Source organism: Strix aluco, chromosome 3 (genome assembly GCF_031877795.1).
Source record: "Strix aluco isolate bStrAlu1 chromosome 3, bStrAlu1.hap1, whole genome shotgun sequence".
Classification (NCBI taxonomy): Eukaryota; Metazoa; Chordata; class Aves; order Strigiformes; family Strigidae; genus Strix; species Strix aluco.
The window spans coordinates 47,551,433-47,570,710 of NC_133933.1; the positions used below are offsets into that span (position 1 = coordinate 47,551,433).

Sequence of the window (19,278 nt, forward strand, 5' to 3'; positions counted from 1 at the left end):
CCATTTGCTACACTCTTGGTTTTGGTCAGGAAGCTTCAGAGTGTCAGCATGACATGACAGAAACTACCATTCATTTGCTCCACGCTCTGTACTCTCAGTATTTCTGCATCGTCTATCAAACAGGCTTCTGTATTCTTAATTTTCATTTCCACACATAAATTGCCTCTTCAGTACCCTCTGCTGTCCGTTCAATGCCATGTTGCTCTCAGAATAAGCTTAACTGGAGAGGTTTAGGGCAGTGGCATATTTTTCCATCCCACTTCATTTAATTGAGAAAAGGGCCCAGCTGACTGCCTGTACAACTGATGGAGGGAGACAGGCATCCCTGAAATGTAGAGCTCTTCTGAGATCTGAAGTGCCTTTGAGAATTGCCCATTTCTCCCCACTGATGATATATTCCCCCAAAAAAGGTCGCTTATGTGCCTAAAGATAGATGGCATGGATTTGGACTCAGATGGCCCACGCAGTTCAGTCTCAAATGAATAAAGGGTGAGTTCAAACAAATGCTCTGCCCAGAAAACACTAATTTCTTGGGATTTTGGAGTTCCAGATGTAGAAACTGAACACACTTGGTGGACAATACTTGAGGAACCAAGCAGGCTAGATCAAACCATGGTGGAATCAATGAACGCTGATAGATCTCTCCACTACTTCTACAGATGCTCCTATCCTACCTATGGAATCTTCCTGCTCCAGCCCCAATTGCAGTAAGCTCCCCGAGATCAAGATTTGGAAGCCAGAATAAGGACATACATAAGCCTGGAGAAATCAGAAGACAGGAAGAGAAGGCTCATAAATCAATCTAAAAAGGCCTAGCAATATGAATAGAATATAGCTAGTGCTTCTCACCATGATACTGAGGTTACAGACAGACTTCTCCTCTAAGGACATGTTAGAGGCTGCCCCCAGAATGCACAGCACATCACTGAGGCTATGGAATCAAAAGTAGTTGGATATCATGCCAGCCACATCACTCCTTTATGGTAATGGCTATGCAAAGCATTATGCAAATATCTCCATGGAGCAGCTACTTCTACACAGACCTTTGTCCTTCTTAAATAATTCATTGATCTCATAGTAGGCATAGGTTCACTTTCAGTGAGAGCCTGCCTACTTTTGCTCAGAGTTTACATCTACCAGCATTTAGCTAGCCAGCTGCGTGTTTTTATTTAACCACCTGAACAACAGAACAATAACTAAGTAATAACTTCAGTAAATAACATCCCACCTCACTTTCTTCATATGTTTAGTCTCTCTCCAGCTACCATAATTTCTTTTGATCACTCCCTTAACTCTACATCTGAATTTTAGAAACACAGCTGCCATTCACAGTCAGTCTCATAATAAAATGGGAATAGGTCCCAGCCACCTGACAGTGATGTCTGCCTTTGTCTTGTCTGAATAATATTTCCCAAAGATAAAAAAAGATCCCAGATTGGATAAAGCACGCCCTAGAATCCAACCTGATTTCTAAAGAAGTTCCTTATTTTTAGTAATGTGTAAGAAAAACATAATGCTCTGAAAGAAGGCATCATTACCTGAACACCCCCTGAAACACAGACAAATAAATCATTTAATCTTGAAGATAAACTAATCTTAGAGCCCATTTATAGCCCTATCTCTCTCCAGTGTCCACAAATTTCCGCCTCTTGTCCTTTCACAGATATAGTTCAGCAATCAATATTAAGGGATTTTTCAGGCATCCATATATGGAGAACAGCCCGTGCAATTTGGCCAAGACTTCTTTGCAATGTGAATGCTTAGGACCTATATAAGGTGCATTGTCAAGCTCTGTCACATACCTTCTGCACCAATTGACACAAGTTTCACTCCTTTGCTGGCGATATAATCCAGAGCTTTGTTGACATTAGCAATTTTATGGAAGCGCATCTTCCCTCTGTCTGGTTTCGGTAGTCTTTCCCCTGCAGAATAACAAATTTCATGTGTTTATTGTTACATACACCTGGCTACAGTCACACAAGTGATTAGAACTCAAGAGTGAATGTGCCTTGAACACTGTCTAAAAGTTAGCAGTTATTTTAACAGGTATTTTTCTGAAAGAATGTCAAATGGTTTTGAACAAAACCCTGAAGAGAAAATTCGAATGTTGAAACATCTGGTTTAGATCTTTCTGATATAGCAGTAAAACCAGAGTGAAATTTTTATGTTTGCCCTAAACATCTGGAGTATATGTGAGTGCTTCCTGCTATTCAACTTCTGGTTCATTGCTACTGTCTGTGTTAGAGTAGCTGAATAATAAGAAGGCAGGATGTTCTCAGAGCTCATCATCCTTACCTGCCTGGCTGCTAAGAGAGGCTGGACTCTATCCAGCAGATTAGCCATAGCATCTTTCCATATCTGACCAAGAACAATGGCTTTTAACAACCTCATCCAGTACAGCAGAGCAGCTAATTTCAGAGCATAGGCTGATGTGTTTGAATGAACTTATCTTTTCAAATGATCACAAAGAAGAATAATTTCTGAAAATATGATTCTCCATTTCACAAAGAGAAAGAAGAAGAGATCTTCTTTCCCCACTAAAATCTCCAGCAAAATGTAAACTGTCTTTTCCATAAAGACATCTTAAAAATCTTATTGGCCTTTTTCACCTCTGTAATTTGAGTTACTACCTTCCCATTCAGGGGCATTCTGAGCGTACCTTGGGGACTGCCCCTCTGAATGACACATAAAATGAGTGACATAGTGAGTTTACATTAATTAGTCAAAAGGAGTTCTTGGATGTTCCACTCTTCTGAAAAATGAGACCTTTTACTTGTGGCTAAATATTGATCTAATTTTACTTTAGGCACTCACTTTTGAAAGCATTGGTCCATCCAATAAAGTCATTAAAAGCAAAGCAAAACTTTTAGTATAAAAGTGGAGTAAAACTAATTTGTAACCTAAGTGTAAAGGCTTTTTAACTGTTAGGGGCTAAGACCAGGTCCTCAACGTTTGTGGTTTGTCCAACAACACTGTGATGTCAGTGATATCCTGATACACTGTGATATCCTGGAACATAAGTAAAAACAGAAGATTTTGGAGATAAGGAAAAATCAGAGGTTTTTTTCCTCCCTTTTGTTTTACAGTGTGTTTCATCTCTCACTTTTCAGCTTACTCAGAGTTTGTGTTCACTATTTGGAATTGTTAACAGTTTTTGTTCTTTTAAGAGTTCTTCAGTTATGTTTCAGTTAGCATGCTGTAAATACACAGCAAACTTTATTTTAGCCAACCTGAGATAACTTCCAAGAGCAGCATCAGTTTGAGGCCGTTTCTGAAGTCCTCCTCAATGTTCTCAATCTGCGTGCCTGCTTTCCTGAGGTGGGAATTGCACCAGGCTGTAAACGTCTGTAACGGTAATTAAAAAAAAATACATGTCAACAAGGCGTTTTCCAAAACGACTGCTAAGCCATCTGAGTAAACACTGCATCTGAGATTTTCACTACTGCCTTAGAAATCTGGATGTCCAGCTCCCATTAATTTTATACACGTCACTGAGTTCAAAATTCTCATCCCAAGTGTTCATGAAGATGCAAAGAATTGCTTGATTAGAAGCAATATTGTGCTAGATTCTGCTCATAAATGCATCCCAAAAAAAGATCTACATATAAAGGCAAAATTTCTCTAATAGTTATTACTACATTTAACATTTTATGAGCACATAATATTATGTTGGGATTTATCTGTTATACATTCTACCTGAAAAGAAAGATTGATATTCTACAAAGGAAGCTGTGTGACAGTAAAATGTAGGCAATACCAAGCACAGAAGCAAAAATTTCTACTACCTGAATTCATGCCATGATAAACAGTTCTTATACAGATGATCTATGCCAGGGACAAGTAACATGGCAGGAAGTTGTGAGAACACTCTCTGGGATAAAGTAACTGAAGAGAGACTTTATACAGCATGGATACCAGCAAAACTGCATCTGCTCTTACTTGTAACTACAATGAGAAACAGAATGCCTTTTGAAAACATGGACAATTAGAACGGGCTTTGAAAGTTTACAATAATTCAAGCGCAGAGGCTTCACATTCAGACCCTGCAGATATGCCCTGCCTTACCAAGGGTTTTATTTTTAAAGTGTATTACATAATTTCCAGAAAACTACCACAACTTCATGAAACACACAAATGAGATACTTAAGTTTGCAGGGCAAAAATGGTCACAAAAGGAACCACAAAAGCAATGGTCACAAATCATTTCTCTCTCCATGGAGAATAACCAAGTCTGCTTTTAGCCACCGAGATTAAAAGCAGAACTAACTCCATTGATCTACAGAGGTCATATGCACATTACCTTTTGTATGAATGAAATCAAAACATGGGCTACTATAAAATCTAGTAGTTAAAATTAGTCTGTTTTCAAATATCCATTACTTCTCAGCCTTCTGACAAATTCTTCTTGCTTTTCAGTGTCTGTTAAGATATATAAAGCAAGTTTGTATTTACTAGGTATTTCACCAGGTATTTAACTCTAGGTATACGATAAGGCCATATATTTTGCTAAGTTAGACTTCAGCTACTTAAAATTGTCAGATATTTGAAATCCCCCTTTTTTGGTATTTCAAATTACCATAGTTTTAAAAACATTTAATGTAAATAGCTTAAAAAATAAAATCTATCCTAAATCCCACTTGTCAATATGAAATTTCCTTTGGCCTTCTTTCTTCTTGCCTTTTTTTTTTTTTAGAGTATTTAATTTCTGATATCTCAGAAACAGAATAAGAAAGGCCAGTAGATGAAGGCAAACACTTTCCCTGGAGCTGAATCTTGTAAATTTGAGACAGATTTCATACCTTAAGAAGATATGTATTGAATTTTCAGAAATGGTCTACTCTTTAAAATGCAACTTTCTGTTAAAGAATACCATTTTGATTGTTGTTGGGTTTGACTCAATTTATGTGAAGAATTTTATGTGCAGCTTGCTGGGCTCTTTTCTTAGAGCTCCTACAGTGACAAGGAGCAGCTTGCTAAACTTTAGTTTTATCAGCTTCTCCCATCCAATTGAAAGGAAGAAACAAGAAGTGCTATGGATATGGGAGAGCTGTGCAGTGAAACCCCTAATTCTACATACCCAGAGAAATGAGGAGAGAGAAGACAGTATTGGAAGTGGTTCTGGGCAGGGGTCCTGTTGACCTGCAGAGGATGAGTTGCATGTAGAGGCACAAGAAAGTCATTCTGTGTGCATATGGAGATAAGTATGGCTGCAACTGAAACCTCTCTGCAAGTACATCTATTTTAATAGAGGGATGTTAGCTTGAAAAGCAGTCGTTCAGGAAGGTAAAACTTTCCTCATTTTAAGGTAACTAGCTTTACTGAGCTCATGGGAGACCTAAGACCAGAGTGTATCAAGCATCACAACAGAGATACTAGGCACCTCTACCCCCAGGGCTCAACAGGATGAAGTCTTAGGATGGTATTTGGTTTGTGTCATTATAGGGTTAGGATCTAGTTTATAAGACTAATTTGTGTGCCTCAAGCAGTATCTTGTTCTAGTGATATGTATCTAAAAAGGCTTAGCACCACCTTAAGTCATTTGCAAATACTAAAAATTATAACAAACATCCTTGGAAGGAACAACATTACGGTGATACAGAAAAAACAGCTGAAAGCACTCAAGGGTGAATGCACACAAACTCTGCATGGCAATTTAGCAATAAATATTAGAAAGCTGAACCAATAAATGAATGAGCCTTTCATGAATTAAGTTTAAGTGATGGACACGTGCTTATCTGCAGATGCTACTGCAGTTTGTAGAATTGTTCCAAGCACACCATGCTAAACTCTGAGAGGAATTTCGGGAAAACCTCAGTTATTTCCATCTCTTCTTTTAGACACTTATGGTGAATGTTCTGACCTTGTATCACTCAAGTAAATGATTTTTCCCCATTTTTCATTTAATTAAGAGTTTAACGACAACAACCCCAACAGTCAAGCAGTCTTAAAATACCAATCTGATTCTTACTTCTCACTTAGTTTCTTAAAGAATAAATGAAACCTGGCACTTCTTAGCTCATATATGCATATATAAGTGTGACTATATATTTTATATATATATAAAAGCAAATTAGAACTTTGTCCACCACTAATCTCACTGTGGTCTTCTACTTGGCCTCTAGAACAGCTGATTCAACTTACTGGATGCCGCACTGATAGACACAAAACATAAATTTTAGCCAAAGATCCCAATGTTTTCAAATAATTTAAAGAGTTTCTCTTCAAAACAGACATTTTTATGGTACTGAATTTGCTGAGAGACAAACCCTCTTCTCAATCTTGTTCATTTTATGAAGACACTAAGCAGCCAGTGTTGCTATGGTATAAACAAGGAAAAGACACTACTACTGCTGAGTCAAGCTGTTTTCAATAAATAGTTTGATGACAATCGCTGGTTTTATGGGCTGCCTTTTTATATCTGTAGGTTATTTAAGATTTTTTCCAGTAGTATGGGGGTTTATCATTGACATTGTAGCATTCTGAAGGATAAACTTGGAATTACCTATAAAGCCTCCATTTATGAGATAACAAGTTCTGCTGAAGCACTCTACTGTGCATGGATTCTTTATTTAGACTATCCATATCTAGACAGTCTAGATTATCTTCTATATCTAGAATAAGAGATATAGGTCTTTTATATAAACTACAGTTTCTCAGAGCTTTCTGTTTTACTGGTGCACCAGGTCATGAAAGGGTGCTATCCACTTATGACAGTTGTTTTGTGCCTCATGGAAAGTGTTGCTGCAGTACATTACAGCAGACTCTCGGCATATGGCTTCATAGCCTGGTGCCTTCCGAACTGGCTTATTTTCCTAGGACTGAACATGGCTATAAGAATGCTACTTAAGGAAGTGTTTACTATGTTTCAGTGATGCAATCCATAAGTGACTGTATTAAAGCTACTACAAAACTTGCAAATTTTAACAGTTTCCACAATCCACATTTTATTTAACCCTCGTCCTTCTATTCTTATTGCGATACCACTTGTTCTCACTGCTTTGGCTTTAACTAACAGTTCTATTCATAGTTATTAAGAAACAATTCAAAGCACGTTTAAGTCCTGGAGATCAAGATACAGCCAGCATATAGTACCCTGCAAATTTTAATCCACTAGGATTTAAAAGCTATTAAATGACTTAGACAAAGCAAATTCCTTTTTCTGCTGAGCTGTACAGCACATTTCAGAGTATCAGATTGCCCAGAGAAACAAGACAAGACTGAAGGCACCAAGCTGAATACCAGGAAGGATACAAATAAGTGCCTAGAAAGCTAGACATTTCTTTTTGGAATTTATTTACCAGAGGTGGCTCTACAAATTTAAAAAATAAATAAATAAAAATTTCTTCTTTCCAAAGTTGTTACTACAAAAGAAACTTTGCTGACATCCTTAGAGGAGAGACTACAGAAGAGGGGATGCAGGGCAGGAAGCCAAACAATCTGCAGTCCCACAAGTAAATGTTCTCTTAATGCACTATTAATTGTCTATTGCTGTCACAGGTCTATTTTGGAAAAGCTAACTCCAGAAAAGAAAGTGCAGTTTATGTTCTATGCCCACTTAGTGTTATTGTGAAGACTGCCAATAGCATATTCTCCATTATCTGGATTCTTAGATCTGTGATGGCAAAGTGTGTACCTGAGGAAAAAAAAAAAAACACCTTACCTGGTAATTTACACAGGCCACTTCATTTTACAAGCCCTTGACAGGTAGAAATGCAGCCAAGGGGCAGAAAAAGGAGATATCCCTAATCAGTTGTCAATCAACTGCAGCTAATGCCAAAAAATAATAGGGTATGCCCACTCTGGGCAAATGTTTCACACATGCATAGTGAAGGACGTGCTTTGATGGAAAAAGTGATATCTCTGAGAACTAAATTGTCCTACACTCCTGAGAAAGCCCACATGTACTTTTTATGTGAGTGTAATAATAACTTACTTTTGATAGTGATTCAAAGCCAGAAAACAAGATGCTATAATAACAAGTTTCATATAATAGAGATAAAGAGAATTGAGAAAGCACCAGTTACCACCCTCTCCAGTGCTGTTACCCATCTGTGGGTCACAAGACAACTTGTTCCACCTGCTGAAGATACAGGGTAAATTTCCAGTTTGGCACTGACAGTGAGTCCAAAATGTACATCACCAAAACAGCAGCAAAACTTGCATGGGGACATGTACAGGGGATACACTCCACAAGTTCAGGAAGATTTATTTACTTGCAATCAAAATTGAAATTGAAACATGGTTCCAGCCCAGTAAAAGATTGGAGACCCATATTCTGTTTTGTACAAATATCTCATAACAAAGGTTAACATCACCCTTCACTCTCTCCAACTCAAATCAATTTCTGTCTGCTATAATATTTACAAGTTTTAAAAACTAATATTGATTTTAACAGGTCTGTTTGTCTGTACCCCTACCAGAAAGGCTACCGACCCACATGAATAATTTGGTTATTTTCTAGTCTTTCTGTAAAATTTATATAAGAAAATATAGACAAAATCCAGTTTTAACATATGGATTATGAAAAATAATGCATTAATAGGAAACGTAATACCTCCTGTGTCTGTTAAGTAAAGCAGAAGCCCAGTTCATTTTAAGTGGACCTTAAATTCTAATACCCAGAGCAGGAGAACACACCTGAAGAAAATTAACTTCCAATATAAACATTCAACACATTTGTTTATATACACGTGTTATCCCTAATTACCTCAGTCTAGTAGAGCTGTTTCTTAAAACTCTGCTTTATAGCCCTTCTTCTAAAATATTTTTGCTCTCTACTTCTGCTAGCTGAGGGTCTTCATTACTTCTAGGCTAAATGGGATGCAGTGATTCACTCTGTAATTATACAGAACATTACTGGGTTCTGAGCACATGGCAACGGTGTTACAGAAAGAGCTCTGCCAGAACATTCCCACTAGGCCAGACTGAGGTTTCCCCTTGAAGAATTTCCCATCTGTCTGTTATCCATGTTCTAAAATATAAGTTGTGAACCTGCAACATGATCTCCTAGCCCCTGTGTCCACACAGTGTTCTAATGACTGCAGGATCAGGGCTTTTCTCTGGGCTTGGGATACAGTCTGCATCAGCCCTTGTTCTCTTAACTATTTCTGCTCCCAAAAGAAGGGGCATTCAGGTGAAACACAGCAGAAAATTGCACAGCCTTTATAAACTAGCTTGATATGAAACAATGACTACACATGGCATATTTTAGATCATAGAACCACAGAAGCATAGCATGGTTTGGGTTGGAAGGGACCTTAAAGATCATCTAGTTCCAACCCCCCTGCCATGAGCAGGGACACCTTCCACTAGACCACATTGCTCAAAGCCCTGTCCAACCTGGCCTTGAACACTTCCAGGGAGGAGGAATCCACAGCCTCTCTGGGCAACCTGTTCCAGTGCCTCACCACACTCATATTAAAGAACTTCTTCCTTACCTCTAATCTCAATCTACCCTCTTTCAGTTTAAAGCCATCATCCCATGTCCTATCACTACGTGCCCTTGCAAAAAGTCCCTCCCCACCTTTCCTGTAGGCCCCCTTTAAGTACTGGGAGGCTGCTATAAGGTCTCCTGGGAACCTTCTCTTCTCCAGGCTGAACAACCCCAACTCTCTCAGCCTGTCCTCATAGGGGAGGTGCTCCACCCCCCAATCATCTTCATAGCCCTCCTCTGGACCCACCCCAACAGGTCTGTGTCCTTCTTATGCCTGGGGGCCCCAGAGCTGGACACAGGACTGCATGTGGGGTCTCATGAGAGCAGAGGGGCAGAATCACCTCCCTCGACTTGCTGGCCATGTTTCTCTTGATGCAGCCCAGGATACAGTTGGCCTTCTGTGCTGCAAACACACATTGCTGGGTCATGTTGAGCTTCTTATCAACCAACATGCCCAAGTCCTTCTCCTCAGGGCTGTTCTCAATCCACTCATTGCCCAGCCTGTATTTGTGCTTGGAATTGCCTAGAACAATTCCTAGAACATCTAGATCAGTTGTACTTTTAGTATATTAGACACATAGGTATATTTTTATGAACTGAAAATAAATAAAATCCTACACCTTACTTGTTGGTTTGAATTATTATTAACTGTCTCCTTGCTCTTATTTCCTCTTGCAGTGGAAGCCTAAATACATTGGTACACTAGTAAAACAACTAGAGTAACTGTAACTGGAGAGGTGGTTCACCAGTACAACTCGATCATACCAAAACACTTGGTAGGGAAAGTGGGATTTTAACACTAAACACACCAGAGCACAGCAACAACTCAAACGTAGCACAGTGAAAGCACAGTGAAGGATACCATGAAGGCTAATGTAGGAAAACGTTTAGTGTGTTTCAAAAGGTCATTAAAAGGAAACCCTCAAATCATAGGCAGTATGTCAAAGCCAAATTCCTGGGAACAACAGAAAGGATAGCATAGAACTGTCTCACAAAGGAAGTTAGCAGAAGCTCCATCACAAGGTCCCCAAAATCCAAACCTGGGGAAAGCCCTCCCTGCTCTGGCACATCCATCCATATAGCTGAACAGATGGTGTCAGAGATGATATGCTAGTTTACTCGGCACTGTCAGCAGATCTCTAGTAACTAAGGGAACTTCACCCCAGTTCCTTAATTTTATCACTCACAAGAGACATCGTCAAAAGAATGCATTCAGCACACAGGACATTGCACATGTCTTGCTAGCTAGCATTCTGCATTTTGCTTGCATGGAAAAGCCTGGGGAGACCTCAGTCCTTACAAAGCAGGTGGCCTAATCCTATGTGAGTCTAGGGTTTCCTGTAAAACATGCAACGCCCTCCCAGCACTGAATGATTGCATGTCTGGTTTCCAGTGCTCACTATTAACAAAAAAAACAGGGCATGTAAATGTCCCTTCAAGAATGATTTGCAAGGCTGAACCCTGAGAAATGTCAAGAAGATTATTGAGCCTTTTGTTACAAAGTGAGTGACATTAGTTCTTTCTTTCACAGGAGACAACAGAGAAAGGTTATGTTGTCGTATTGATCTAAAATGGAAGAAAAGTCAGGAGGCATCAAGATGAATGGGAAATTCAGTATGGGTCACTGCATGCACTGTCCTCACCTCAGCCCTTCTTAAGGGAAGAACACGAAGGAAAGGAAGGAAGATAAGAAGTTTCACAGGGTCTTTGGAGGGGCTAAATCAGTTAAAATATTGCAAGGTTTATTAGTAGCAGGCAGATAATATCTTTATTGGATAACCTGAGATAGCTGGAAAAGACAGAGAAGTTTTCAGGCACATAAACCCATCTTTACATGCAAGAGACAAGCATCAGTCTTCAGCATGAAAATTTAGTTAAGTCTTCAGACAACTCAGGACTTTGATGGAACATCAGTATAATGCTACAATAGCTCTATTCCCTGAAAGCAGCTCCTTCCTTTTTCATTACTGTTGATGACACTCCCTTTAATAATAAAGGGAGAAACACAGTCTTATAGGTGATAAAAGGCTTGGCATATTTTATTTACACAGAAGTGGGAAACTTTGCTAGGCAAGTAGCATCAACTTTTGCAGAATCCAATCTTACATTTAAAAAATTAAACCTCCAAGGACAAGCAAGCAAAAATTTATGTTGTGCTACCTTTCTTAAGTCTGCATTTAGGTACATGCATGTCCTCCCCTCAGGATTTTGCCTGTCTAAACTCTAGCCATTTGTCCTAGTTCCACTAGTTAAGCCACACCAGAACTCTACAGATAGATCTCTTTTATGTCACATACCTAAGCTGGTTGCAACACCAGAGATCTATTTATCTAAGAGGAAAACTAAACACAAAACCATATGAAGAAAAAAAAAAAGAGTGTTTAGCAAGTCAGAGACTTTATTCCTACTTATGGTGAGTAATGCCTCTTTATTAAGCAGAAGGGCTTATTAAGTATATTTCTGTAGGAATCTGCCGTGAACCATTTCCTACACTACACTTTACTTACTTGTTTATATGACAGAATAAAATTTGAATATGACAGCAAAAAGATGGGTATGCAAGTACGTTTCAATTCAAACTAATCTTGACAAATCAATGAAATGACTTGAAGAAAGCTGTATGCAGATTAGCAAGAAGGCTGAAGTACTGCCCTCCTCCAGTGATAAATAACTGCAAAAACACAGGATGGAGAACTACTGGCAGGGCAGTAGCACTGAATAAGAGGATCTAGGAATTACAGTGGATCACAACCTAACCTGATTTTAAAATGTTGTTATAAAAGGCAAATACAATATTGGAGTGTCTAAGCAGAAGAATGGTGTATTGATATATGAAGTATTTCTTCAGATCTCCTCAGTACTGGAAAGGGATTAGCTGTAATATTGTACCCTCTTTTGGGCACAAAATTCAAGAACAATATGGACCAGTTGGAGTGAATCCACAAAACAGCCATGAAAAGAATAAAATTCTAGAAAACTTCATCTATGAAAAATATAGAACCATTGGGCAGGTTTAATCATGAGAAGTTTGAAAAGAAAGCACTATTTGTCTCAGCTATTTAAGAAGTCACAACAGAGAACAGAATAAATCAGTTCTCTGTGTTCACTGAAGATAGAGCTTAAGTTAGATAGCCATGAGCTTAAACAACAACGAAGATTTAGATTAATTTTTGCTTCTAGAAGCAACGAAGTACTGGAAGAGATTGTCTGGGTAAATGTGGAATCCTTCTTCTTGGACATCATCCAAAACAAGTTGGATAAATGTGTTGAGAATAGCAAGTGCATATTGGCTTCTGCCTGAAAGTAGGGGAATGGACTAAATGCTTTTCCAGATTCTCCCAGTCATACTTTCTATGATGTTCATGGAAGATTCCCATCCTAATTGACATCTACACTGCAGCCTTGAAAAGGGAGAATAGGCAAGAAGACTCTTTATCCTTCCAGATTCTGTGGCTGAGAATACCTAAAACTTAAGTGTATATGTTATTCAAAGACTAAAAAATAAAAAGTCATTCAGCAGAAAACAACTCCCTTTCAGGAATCCAAGCACTTGGCATGCAACAGATACCTGTAAATTTTTTTTCTGTCAAGGTGTTCTTCCTGTGGTGATCCCCATTTCCCTCTCCTACTTTCATATAACCCTCTAATTTCCCTTAGCAAAAAGAAATATAGTACTGGAGATTTGTCAGGGATATTGGAGAAAAAAAGTAGAAGGGTGAAGACAGAGAATAATAAAGAAACAAAGCTGAAGAAATGGAACAGGATAGAGGAAAGAACTTTCAAAGTCAATAGGCAGAAGAGTGTTCATGGGAAGTTAAACATAAACTAAATTAAAATGAACATGGATTCAATGACCTGTTCTACGGGTACATCATTTCCTGAGGTCTGTATTATGATCCTGGAGAAGAGATCCTCACACTTGTGTTTTCTCCCCAACTTTGCGACAGCCTTTAAGTCATTTAAGACAGGAATTTTAAAAATGTTTTTATTGTCCTAAATGCTGAGCATTTTATGACCCATGATTCCTCATATGGGACTATAAGCCTTTTAATAACAATGAAAGCAGATGTTAGCCATAGCTGAGTACTTTTAAGTGTCCCACTTCTGTATTCAAGGATAATGAGAATAATAAACCCTCCGTATTCCACAGCATTATTGTGGGGGAAAATTCACCATTGCTTTTGAGGTGCTCAAACACTACTCTGAAAAAACCCTAATAAAGAAATAGTAGCAAGAAAGATTAGAAAGTTGACAAAACTATAAATATCTCATAAATAAAGAACTGTAAAATTAATAAAAAACAGGACCTACTGTGAACAGATGGAAAACAACACATAACAATTACCAACATCTTCAGCATCTGTTCTCAGTCATCCAAAGTTAATTCTACATTTAAAAATCAAAGCTGGCTGTTTAGCATAAGCCAGTTACCTACTACTGTAAATCTAGTTGCATGCTAGCTATCCTCCCCTCCTCAAACTCTTAGTGAATTATAAAATGTGCCAGCCACTTAGGTATGGAGAAAGAAGTTGCTCAGGGAACTGTTAAGAATAGCATTGACTGTGAGTAACCCCACAGATGCAATCTGAGAAAGCATTTCCACATACAGAAATTGTTTTAACTTTCACCTCTAGGATGAAAAGTCACTGTCCCTACCTCTCACTAATAAGGTCAGTTTTGGTCACCTCCAATGAAGCTGCCATTTCTGGTTGTTTAAGTGATGGGGACACCTGTCCCCCTGAGAGCTAAACTGAGAGTACAACTCACTTCACAGACATTACCAAACAGCCTGCATGTGTTAGCAACCTTGTCATTTATTCATCTGGCCTGGGTTCAAGACACTGACCTAAAAGTGAAAGGTTCTCCCCAGCTACGCATTCCCAACCAATAAATTAAAAGTCCATCTTCAATACAAGGTTATCTTTCATTATGAGTTGCGGTGTAGGAGCTATTAGAACATGCCACTGGGAAGGCTTTGCAATACTGAGACTTTTAATTAATATTGTCACTACCTTGCTAAGTGGTGGCAAAGTTCAGGGTTTTGCAAGTCAGCTTTCTCTTGGACACGAATGACTATTTTTGCAGTATAGTTTGTTCATCCACATCATATGCACAAATTCTTGAAAACAGATGGTCACAAACAGCATCCAGGCAATATTCTTTGAGAACCCTTGGTCCAGATGGCAATGTCCGGCTGTTTTGCAGCAGCCCTAGATAAACCATTCTGGCTAGATGGAGAAATCCCTTGCTGTTTTCCATGATCTTACCTCTTCATCTTCCCTCATACTTCAATAACAATATGCGTGACATCATTTACAGTTATACACTACCCTTCTGATGAGTCTACTCTCTTTGCCTTTTATGTAAAACAACAGGTAGGTTAATACCTGATACAGAATTAATACCTCTGAATTTTTTGGATTACATACCATTATTCAATGCATTAAAATGCTCAAGGTTCAAGATTAGCACTACAGAATGGTAAATAAATGGTATAATCTGTGAAGTAAACATGAAGTTCTCAAATTACTAACAGATTTCCGAGTTATAATAGCCCCCATATTAAATTGCTTTCTCTAATGAGAGTGAAAAGACAGAGTGTGAGTAAAGACTCAGCATCTGAGTCCTTGCTCTTCCACAGGTTTTTGTACAACTTCTTTCAAGTAGTAAAACCCTTTTACATGTCTGTCCAAAATCTTTACCCCACAGTAGAGGTGAAATGTAAATACGCCCAATGGACTGAGAGTTCTAAATGCAGAATTAGGAGGCCTCTGTTCATCCTAAAATCGAGTGATTGTGCTGTACTTTACAGTCTCATGTATGTGTTGCAAATTTAAAATGCTGCAGCAAGTGAAAGAACTTTTACTTCACAAGCCTCAAAAAAGGTGAAAAAACTATCTGTGAATCTGTATTCAGAACACAGTTCTTAAACGGGAGTGAAGTTTTAAAAACAAACAAGAAAGAGACTAATAGAACAATACAAACGTGAAGTTTTGAATAATTATTTTTGGTCAATGGCTTTTGTTTTATTTTCAGATGTTGACTTTATATTTCCCTTGAAGGAAAAGTTTATGGACATGTTGATCTCTTTCAATAAGCCATATTGTTTCTAGCATTTAACAATTTAACAACTAACAGATCATGGCAGATTTTTTTTTTTTTTACATGCAACAGTGCCAAATTTTGCCCTTCAAAATGTCTCCTACTGAAATCTGCAGAAATAGAGAAGCATCGCCCACAAGGACCTGTGCCTTTTTGATAGAGACACAGTACTCCCACACTGCATGACTGGGAGTGTACAGCATCCAGACTGAACCTCGGAGGACTGCCAACTATTTGCATGGCACAACAATATTTTCCTCTAATAGGGTAACCTAACTTTAGAGCATACTAACCAAATAGTCTCTGTTTCAATACACTGCACTTTGCAGAGCTTGAATTTACACTATAAAAACAAGTAATTCTGACACTGCAACCTGAAGTAGTATGGCTACAGCAACTAATGTCTTACACAGCATTCCTGATCACTTTACACCACAAAACTTTACAGCCCATACCTACAAATAAATCATTTCACGCCCAGTTGTCAGAGCATTAAAATAGATTTGCCACTACACTGCACAAAGTTGAGTGCAGCAAAGAAGTGTAGATTTTTATAAAAGCTTTAACGGACTCTATCAGCCATGCAATCTTTGCATTTATATAGAAATATGCATTCATATCTCATAAAGTGCTGACCAAAAGATACCTCTCCCCAGCCAATCAGGTATGACACCAGGGACCTAAGCAGAGAGCTTGCAGAGCATGAGGTGTGTGGGCTCTGTTAGAAACTCCCATGTGCATGCTCCCAAACACCTCTCTTTCATACACCCCCTCTCTCTCTCTCTCTCCAAGTTTTTTGATACACATCTTGGGTGAACAAAATCAAGACAACTCCTGATACTTTTGAAGGCATTCTCAATTAATGGAAAAGTGAGCTATTTGCATTCCGGTGCTTTCTGGATCACTTTTGAGCAAAGTGATATTTGGGAGGTCTCACTGTAAGCACTAGTTAGACAAAGATCTATATTTAAGGCACACTTTTTGGATCTACCTACGGAAAAACTAAGAAACACAAGAATAGCAAAAGGTATTTAGTATGTCATGGGACCAAAATATCCAATGAAAAGATGAACTGTTATAGGGTCAAAAGAAATTAACTCATTTCTATATGGCTCAGAAGGAGTTAATTCTGGAGCACGACCTTCCATACTCAGCATTTCTACTTCACAAGAGTATCAACAAACTAGAAAGCATCTTCAGAAAACAATTCACAGTAAAAATGCCAACAGGTTTGGAGGAAACTGTTTCAGCAATGACAAAAGGTTTGAGACAAGCCGTTTTTCTGATTTTTCTCTCCTACATTCTTTTCCAACTGGCCACTTCTTCACTAATACAGAACAAAAGCATAATCTCTGTTATGTTTGCCTCTTCCTGTGGAAAGTTAAAAACAAAGGATAGATAGTCCAAAAAGGGTCACGAATACTGTGGTGGATCTGCAAAGGACAAATCTGCAGATGTGCTTTAAAGGAGAAGTCTATGTCCTTTATACTGCCTGGGGCTTTTTCTCAAGTATATTAAACAAAGAACATGCGATACCACTACCCTATCAGTGCTAAATGAACCTTCTTATAAAGAGATCGTATCTCCTATTCTCCTATCCAGTCTCAGGTTCTTCCACCAGCTCTGCCCTACAGTGCTCCTCCTGGTTTCCCAAGAGCTCCTGAACTATCACAGATAGTGCTGGCTAACATTTTTGTTTCAGCAGATACATATTTAAATGACCATTTAGGATGAGATGAAAGAAACATTCACACATTATAGTATGGAAGGAATTAAAGGTATGCCCTCTGGAAATAGAAGGATTAATTGAAGTAGGCTAATCCAGGATTTAGTTGACTGGATTTCCAAATGTCATTCCCTTGCTTCCTCTTTGTTTTCTTCACCATGTTATCTTTATCCAGTAATTATATACTACATTGCCAGGTGAGTAAGCAAATCCATTATAAATTGGGCAATACAGTCAATCAGCATGGGATAAATGTTCCTACACAATTTATCAACATTCTTTAAAACAAATCCATACTCAGAAAAGCATGTCTTCTGACTGATAAAGCTAAAGCAGATTTTGAAACTTTTTTCAAATCTACACACACCAACACTTTAAGTCCCTGACACCAATAAATAATGGGAAAAGTATGTCAATAGTCAGACCACAAGATATTTACACACAGTAAATGTTGGTTTTGCACTCTGTTATGTAGTACATTTGAAGATCACCAAATCTATTTACACTTAAACGAAGGTGTCAGTTGAGATTCTTATAGAAAAAGGAAAACCTCATGCATTAATTCCCAACTATGCAACAAAGAGCTCCTCTGTGGCATATATGCCAGGTTACTCATTGCATTATTTTTCAGTGCACAAAGCATATAATCTGTCCATGTGAATTTCTTTACTATTGTAACCAATGATTAAAAAAAAAAATACTCAATTTTGATTTCATGCTTGTTTTAAGAATCTGTTTTTTAAAGAATTTGGAACTTCTGCTGTTAAAGATACTACTTAAACATATTGGGTTGGGTTTTTTAAGCTTTAATGTTTTATAAATAAAAAACAATGATGGCTGTAACTGTGGAAAACATAAAGACCTGTGTTTTAGACAGTACAGTGTTTGTGATAAGCAAACTGCTTTGTCAATTAAACACACAGTTCTTTGTTTAAAGCATATCTATTCTTAACAGGAGCCATGCTGGGACCTGTGCTCACTCATAGAAATGAAGTCCATAGACAAAAGGAAAGCAAGCCAACTTCAGCCTCGTGTATGGTGTTTTTCTTTTAATGCCAGATGGATGATAAGTGTATTATACATAATATGTACATGTACAGATATAGCTGCCTGTGGGGCTGCACTGCAAACTACATCACTGCAATGACTTGGGATTAAGAAGTGGTAAGAACAAGGAGGGTTGTTTCAAATTTCTTCAGTGATCTGGTATATAGCATAAGATCATTGTACCAGCAAATGAAGGGGACTAGAAGTCTATGGATAGGAGTAGAATCAAAGGTGATCAGCTGCTCTGTCAAAGAAAACACATGGTGGAACTACACTTCAAAGTACAGCTGGACATGAACTTGCACTATAGAGGTTTTCCATAGGCTAAAGAAACTCCTCTAGGTGAAATAATACCTCAGAGCTACACAGCGATCTATGAATTTTTTTTTATTTGTATTCAGTGCAGCTGGGTACCAGTTTTCTTCATATTAAAGAGTGCAATGTCTTAAGTCTTGCAGCAGTGGAAAGCTACACTGGTGCCAAGATTAAACATAAAACCGAGTTTAAAAAAAAAAAAAAGTATCACTTAATGCTAGATGGTTAAGCCTTTCTGTGAGTGCCAAAATAGCAGGCTGATTTTCAGAGGTGCAAAATAGACAGAAGTTCCTCCTGACATCAGTGGAAATGCCTGGGTGTTCAACATCTATAAAAAATATGAGCGTTTCCTTAGATGCTTAAGGAATAATCACAGATGCTAATTTTAGACCAGGGTAGTCACTTTCTGCAGACTCCTGCTATGGTAGTGGGGGTGAGCAAGGCTTTTCTAGGGGGGCAGTTCAGAGCAGAAGCAATCTGCTCTAAATTAAGTTCTGCTATTTATCAAAGTAATGGGTGGCTGGACTGATTTTGCTTGCAGTTTTTTTGAAGAAAAATAAGAGCAAGCATCAGATTTCAAGTTGAAGGGATTCTGACAGTTAAGAGCAGTTGGGAGGAAGCATTTGAAGTAAATGGAAAATCTTACTCATACCAA

General features: G+C 38.2%; 1 protein-coding gene across 3 annotated transcripts in view; it reads right to left on the reverse strand.

Moving 5' to 3' along the window:
• Positions 1-19,278, reverse strand: part of ACTN2 (actinin alpha 2) — a 71,042-nt gene that overhangs the window by 41,334 nt on the left and 10,430 nt on the right. For all 3 annotated transcript variants that reach the window (XM_074818401.1, XM_074818402.1, XM_074818403.1), the window contains exons 2-3: positions 3,231-3,345; positions 1,803-1,922 (exon numbers count right to left, since the gene is read on the reverse strand). In XM_074818401.1, coding sequence (XP_074674502.1) covers positions 1,803-1,922; positions 3,231-3,345 — 235 coding nt within the window. The remainder of the gene's footprint in view (positions 1-1,802; positions 1,923-3,230; positions 3,346-19,278) is intronic.